General features: G+C 47.0%; 1 protein-coding gene across 1 annotated transcript; it reads left to right on the top strand.

Moving 5' to 3' along the window:
• Window positions 1–5,472: 5,472 nt before the first annotated feature.
• Window positions 5,473–7,578, top strand: LOC125529497 (alcohol-forming fatty acyl-CoA reductase-like; the record flags this gene model as incomplete). Its single annotated transcript, XM_048693910.1, has 3 exons — window positions 5,473–5,673; window positions 5,793–5,896; window positions 7,470–7,578. Coding segments are annotated over exons 1-3 (304 nt in total), but the record flags the coding sequence as incomplete, so codon positions are not given.
• Between the last annotated feature and the right edge of the window lie 6 nt (window positions 7,579–7,584).

The raw sequence follows: 7,584 nt of genomic DNA, 5'->3' as shown, positions 1-7,584 counted from the left end.
GCGCTGTACGCCGGACCTGGCGTGCCACCCCAACCCTCTTGGGATCAGGCGGCGGTCTACTCCGCCATGAACCAGATGTCTCTCCAGCAGCCCGGCAGCGGCAACGGCGACTGGATCTTTGATTCCGGTGGCTCCTCCCACGTCATTGGTAATGTAGGTAACCTCGCCACTTCTCGTCCTGTCTCAAAACAACATGCTCCCATCATCGTTGGCGACGGCACTCGTCTGCCTGTAGTTGCCACCGGCACCGCCTCCATCCCCACATCCTCTCGCCCCTTGCTGCTTCATAACGTTCTCGTAGCACCTGATATTGTTCAAAACCTACTCTCTGTCCGTCAACTATCCACTGATAATAATGTATCCGTTGAGTTTGACCCCCTCGGCTTTTCTGTGAAGGATCTAGCCACACGGACCCCCCTCATGAGGCGCACTAGTTTCGGGCCTCTCTACCGCAGCGGCGCATCCAGCTCTTCGGCGTTCTACACCAACTCCGGCGACCTGTGGCATCGCCGTTTGGGGCACCCCGGCAGTGCCTCTCTTTCCCGTTTAGCACACCATTTTCTTCCCGATTGTAATAAACTCCCTGCCGCCTCTGGATCATGTGAGGCGTGCCAATTAGGGAAGCAGTCGCGTCTGCCTTTTTCTTCTTCTACTCTATTACTAGTTTTCCTTTTCAGCTTGTACACTGTGATCTTTGGACGTCTCCCGTCCCTAGTTGCTCTGGCTACAAATATTACTTAATAATAATGGATGATTTTTCCCACTTCGCATGGACTTTTCCCCTTCGTGCCAAATCCGAGGCCACTGACGTTCTCAAACGTTTCTTTCGCTTCGTACTCACACAATTCCATGTCTATATCCAGAGCGTCCAGTGCGATAACGGCGGCGAGTTTCTTAACATCTCTCTCCGCTCTTTTCTAGGTGAACATGGCACTGCCCTACGCCTCTCCTACCCGCACACATCACCACAAAACGGGAAAGCTGAGCGCGCCATTCGCTCCACAAACGACATACTTTGCACACTTCTTGTCCAAGCCAGCACGCCCCCAAAATTCTGGGTGGAAGCCCTTCATACTTCCACATACCTCCTCAATATACGACCCTCCCGAGCCATCAACCACAACACCCCATACTTCATGCTTTACGGTACTCACCCCAACTACAACCACATTCGCACATTTGGCTGTTTGTGCTACCCCAATCTCTACGCCACCACTCCCCACAAACTTTCCGCACGCTCCACACCCTGCGTTCTCCTCGGCCTACCCCTCGAGCACAAAGGATACCGGTGCCTCGACATCTCCACACGTAAAGTTATCACCTCCCGGCACGTGATTTTCAACGAGCATATTTTTCCCTTCGCCACAGAAAATCCCACTGCCCCCAGCCCCGTATCCACCTCGGGATCCCTCCCACCTACCTGGTCCGATCCGACAGGATCCCCACCGCTGCGCTCACTCCCGCTGGCCCACCACTCACTGCCACCACTCCGGTCCCAACTCCCGAACCCCCCAGTCGGCAGCTAGCTCGCCATGCAGCCAATCGCCTGCCCGCTCACCATGCAGCCAATCCGCGACATCCTCGCCATGCACGTCGCCCCGCGCTCTCGCCCCGCCTCTGGCTGCCTCCCCACCAACCTCCCCGCCTCCCCACCCTCTCCCTCCACGCGCGGTGCCCGTCCTACCACCCAAAAACAGCCACCCCATGCGCACACGAGCCAAAGCCGGTTTCCTCCAACCAAAATCCCTCTTCACTCTCGCAGCCACCACCGATCGCATCTCTCCTCTCCCTTCCTCCTACAAACACGCCCTCAAAGACCCAAACTGGTACAACGCGATGCTTGAGGAGTATACTGCTTTGTTACAAAACGAGACTTGGTCGTTGGTTTCTCCCCCTGCAGGTGTCAACGTGGTGACGGGGAAATGGATCTTTCGCCACAAGCTGAACCCCGACGGCTCCCTCACTCGGTACAAGGCGTGGTGGGTCCTGCATGGCTTCACTCAACAACACGGCGTCGACTTCGAGGAGACCTTCAGCCCCGTCGTCAAGCCGGCGACCATCTGTGTCGTCCTCAGCCTCGCCATCTCCGCCGGCTGGGCCATCCATTAGCTGGATGTGAAGTTTGAGCAAATTAATAGACAAAATATCAGTATGGACCCGAGTGTATTATATTATATTTTTCATGGTTGGTGTTACATACGTTATCACCTACTATATCCCAGCCCATGATGTAGGTAGTAGTTAGACGGACAAAGTTAGGAGTTAGACTTCAAACCATTGCATGGTTCATGATAATCGACATGTTAATTTGTCACGTTCAACCCGCAAACACACTGGAGTACTACTACAGTAGCAGCATGGACCGGTCATGTTGATTCATTTCTAGACCGCGTCAAAGATGAATAAAAATACAACTCTCCTGCTACGATCTGGTCCCAGGTTGCATTGAACTAGTCGCAGCTAACCTTGAAAAGGTTAACCAACCAATTCTCCCCGCTTGTACCCCAGTCACTGAATTATCCTTCAATGCATTGGGTAAGAGGTTCTCTGTAAATTTGTACTCCTGCATAATTTAGGGCTTGTTTGGTTCCAAATAAGTCACCAACTTATAAGTCGAAAAGTGAAAAAAATGACTTATTTTGCCAAACAGACCCGACTTATAAGTCACCCCAACTTATAAGTCATAAGTTGCTCCACCCCAACTTAAAACTTATAAGTCACCCCATTTTGTGTGGGTCCCACCATCTGCATGATGTTGATTGGTGTGGAAAGGTGTGTCAGGTGACTTATAAGTCAGGTGACAACCAAACAGGCGTGACTTATAAGTCACTAGTTTTAAGTCACCTGACTTATAAGTCGGGTGACTTATTGAAACCAAACAGGCCCTTATCCTTCCACTGTTCATCACTAGGTACTTCTTGACCTACTGAGGAAATTTTCATCCAAACAGGTCAAAAGAGAAATAAAACGGTATTCAAATGGGTGGCACAAATGCCACCAACCCAACACCGAGCATACATGAAACGTCACCTGTAACTAGATACAACCGAGACTAGAGCCACACCACCTTGAGAAATCACCGGACACCGAAGTATCGAACACGCCAAGTCGTCTCTGAAGGGGGCAACTCGCCATTGAGACCACCCCTCGCTTCGTGCCGTGGAGCACCGATCCTGCCATGAGATAGCAAGGATCAAGAACCGATACCACGGGGACACGTGCACATGTCCACCTACTTTGATAGATGGATGATTAGTCCTTGTATTATACAGCTCACCAAACATCCCCCATGAGGAAACATGTTACTATTTAATTTTGCATGTTCTTTGCTTCGTGTTGTTTGTCAAGGACACACTAGCTTATGCATTATCCAAACAGTCAGGAAATCGGTATTGGTGAATTTTTGTACTATTCTGATGTTCATCAGTACTTGTTGACCTACCCCTTTCCGGTTTATAGGGTTTATCTCAAAATTTTAGTTTTCCGTTTATAAGACTCCGTTTAGTTGTTCTCCATCACATGTTCAAATTCTAAGGTACATTAAATCATTGCATGCAAGTATTAAGAGAAAATTGACCAATGCATGTACTTTATGCATGCATGCATTGCAAGTAAGGCTAGTCATAGTGGGAGTAACTTAGGTAGTAACATAGCGCACTTCAAGAAAATTTTGCTTATGTGGCATGTAGTTAATAAGGAGAGAGGTGCTTAGAGTAACATAAATGTTACCGTAACATAGCACTTCCCGAAAAAGGATGAGTCTGCAAGCTAATAAATGAAGACATCTATGACACTACTACTTTGTTACTTTGCACTATGAAGGTAGTAACTTAGACTAGTGCCATATGTATGACACTACTCCCTCCTTCCATCTATATAGGGCCTAATGTGTTTTTTAAGATCGCCTTTGACTATTGACAAGATTAATAGTACATGACATGCACAATGTGAAAATTATATCATTGAAAGCTCCTTTCACATACGAATTTAACGGTGTGCTTTGTGTAAGTTGCATGTCATATATTATTGCTCTAATATTTGGTCAAAGTTAGCCTCGAAAAACGCATTAGGCCCTATATAGATGGAAAGAGGGAGTAGTATAAGTTACTCTCCACTATGATCAGCCTAATGCATTGTTAAACACAATTTTTTGAAAAAAAAAACAAACGCATTAATTGAGTGTTTTTGCAGTAGTATAAAAATTATTCCACCACTCACGCATTAATTGAGTACTAGGCGACTCAATTTGAACCAGGGCAAGCAAGCAAAAGTAGGTACGGTAGTATTAATCCTTGCATTATTATTTAGCTGACCAAACACCTCCCATCAGAAAATATATTATGTGCTTCTCATTGGTTGTCAAGGACACGCTAGCTTTTCTGCATTATCCAGAAAAAGATGAAAATTAATAAATAACCTGTGTTGGTAAATCTTCAGAGTGCCCCTACTCTTTTTTTCCTCCTAATGTTCAGTACTTGTTGACCTACTGGAGCTGGACGACTCGCCTGAGAGTCTTACTTGTCCACACTTGTCTGGCCAAAATCTCCAACTAATCAGAATATAGGCTGAAAAATCATAAATAAAAACCCAGTCCAACCTTAGTAATAACCCATGTTGGTGAATCCAGAGTATTTATGATAAACATAGGACCCCTTTTGCCTGGGGGATGGTATTTGCGAATGTTTTTTATGACAAATCCTTCATAGCACACACGGTAATTTCTTTAGAAAAACATGGCAAGCCTGTCAAACAAAATGATTTTGCTGTGAAGATTGTTGCGTTCGCTTGAAGGAATTGTCATATTGCTGCAATATAAAATGCCACGAAAAACGTTCGTTCTGCCATATCTCCGTAAATATATTAGCAGTACTGCAAAAAGTAGTACTAGAGTGTTGGTGGATCTTTAATTAACTAACTAACTAGTGTGCTGTTCTAAAAAAAAAAAACTATGTGCTGCTGCTACTTTACTGCATTACTTTGACTATGGCGCTCACCTCCGGTTTCGCTGGAAAAGCAGGTTGTGGTTGGGAAGCACAAGCGTGTTGCCCTTGCTAATTACGTGCACTCAATAGCGAGCCAGCCACCCCTGTCCTGTTTGTGTAGCTCGGAGACTTAAAAATTCCCTAGTCCCTAAAAAGTCTCTCCCTGTTTGTTTTTAAAGATTAAAAAGTCTCTAGATCCTTCATAGAGGTTATTAAATAACCATCTTGCCCCTAGTATATAAAAAAATAACAATTAAACAACACCATAAGGTAGTGGGTCAATGGGTGCATGGAGGGGCATTGTTGGAAAAGTCCAAAAAAGTCTTAAAAAGACTCTTCTTGAGATTCTTCTTCATTTAGTCACAAATGCCTAATTTAGTCCCTAAAAAATCTCTACCGTTTGGTAAAAAAACAAACACCCCCTTCGCCACCCTCAACACCTTGCTGGCCGGCCCTGCGCGTGTATAAGTAGTGGGTGCCGGAGCACACAAGCCTCACACACCAAGCACACGCCTCTCTTCCTCCTCCATCTCTCATTCCCTGGTCTCTGTCCTCTCCTCCCGAGCTTCACAGTTCACACACACACAAAACCAAGGCAAGATGGTGGGCACGCTGGATGAGGGGAAGATCATCGAGTACTTCAGGAACAAGAGCGTCCTCATCACCGGAGCCACGGGCTTCCTTGGCAAGAGTAAGTAGGCATGCTGATGATGATCTATGCATGTCTTGCTATTTTCTGAGGAACAGTTCATGCATCCATCCTGAGAGTCCTTGGTGTTGCATTGTGTGCTCATTCGTCGACCTGTGCAGTAATGGTGGAGAAGATCCTGAGGGTCCAGCCGGACGTGAAGAGGATCTACCTGCCGGTGCGGGCGGCCGACGCCGCGGCGGCGAGGCGCCGGGTGGAGACCGAGGTGCGTGCCTGTCTGCCCGTCCATCATGCCCCATCATCATGTTGATCCTTGCACCCCCTCCCTCAATCTCTCTCTCAGTACTCCTCTCAATACTCCTCTGTTCTAGAGATTAGAGTAGTAGACAAGGATACATGCCGGTAGCATGGTTCTTGGTAAGATCATGCTGCAAGGAACACATGCGAGTTCTCTCTCAGACAGAGAAGCCCCCAAGCTGCTCCCCTGTGTCTCTTCATTCTGTTTCATACTTACAACTCTCTTTTTTTCCCATTTATAATTAATACTGTACTATAATACTAGTAACATTATGTGGCGCATCGGAACAAAACATGCATAGATATCACAAATTCATCACAGAATCATAGATAGTCCAGCTGCCCGCTGCTACTATCTGTGATGCAAACATGAACATGTGTAGAATAATTATCTTATAGGTATAAACCGGGATTAGATAGGGCTAGCCTGCCGAACATTCGGGTCGGTCACATGCCATTTTTTCTTCTCTTTCTGAGGTTGAGAGTCACATGTCATACTCTGCATGAGAGGTGGCCATGAATAATCTCAGCTGTACACCGCTCATTCTTCTCTAGATACTAGGTAAATGCACAAATATTCTGCCAGCTTTTGGTATGCCAGGATTAATTTGAACAAGAAACCAGACACTAGTAGGAGTATGGTTGGCAAAAATTTCAACATTTTCATTCATGCCCGGTCTTGGAAACCGGAAACCTGGGGAAAACCCGCGGCAGGATGATAAATAAACCGGCGGCGAAGTAGCGGAGCTGAGTGTATTCCTAGGAGTCGTATGAGGAGTTATTGTGTGGGTAGGCCGGTAGGTTTGGTCAGGTCGACTCGACTCAGAAGTTTTCAATGGCCTCTGCCGCATGCAGTGCACAACTGGTACTGCACCACCACCTAGCTAGCCGGCCAGTGTGCAGCCTGCATGCATGCATGGCTGGCTGGCTGGTGCTTGGAAATGACGAGGGCAGGGCACCATCTGGCACTGGCACCACTTACTACAGCTTCGTCAACTTGAGAATTCAGAATTCAGAGTGCACTGCAAGTCTGCAATAATGTTTTGGTTGCCTGATTGCATCAAATTCTAACTAAACCTAGCATGTTCAACAATAAACATAAATAAATGCAATAATATTTTGGTTACCTAATTACGTTCTATTATTGCGTCTGCAAAAAAGAAAAGAGTGTAATCTACTCTAGCTGGTGTAGTTATTGAGTAGTGCCAAGAAGATCCAGAGCAGAGACAATGGGCAGTACGCTTGGTCCTCCACCTTACTCCTACTCCATCTAGCAAGCCGGAAAAACACGCTTCCAGTACGCCTGGCCCCTCTTCATTTCTTCATATGCATTCACTGATCCTTCATTGTATAGGTGTGGGCAATTTACAGTTGCAGACAGTTGCACGGGTCGATTGTCCTGCCCTGCAGAAGCAATTTATAGTTTTTACCAAAAGTTACCGAGATACCATGCGGGGTGGTGGATCCACAGTGCATGCATGCATGTATCAAACACGGATTGCAAATGAAGAATTATTGATCGAGATCGACGTGGTTCGCAGGTGGTGGGGAAGGAGCTGTTCGGGATGCTGCGGGAGCGGCACGGCGCCGGGTTCGATGCCTTCGTCGCGGACAAGGTGGTGGGGCTGGCCGGCGACTTAATGCGCGAGGGCTTCG

Source organism: Triticum urartu, unplaced genomic scaffold (genome assembly GCF_003073215.2).
Source record: "Triticum urartu cultivar G1812 unplaced genomic scaffold, Tu2.1 TuUngrouped_contig_5642, whole genome shotgun sequence".
Taxonomy (NCBI): domain Eukaryota; kingdom Viridiplantae; phylum Streptophyta; class Magnoliopsida; order Poales; family Poaceae; genus Triticum; species Triticum urartu.
This window is presented reverse-complemented; position numbering and strand designations above follow the sequence as displayed.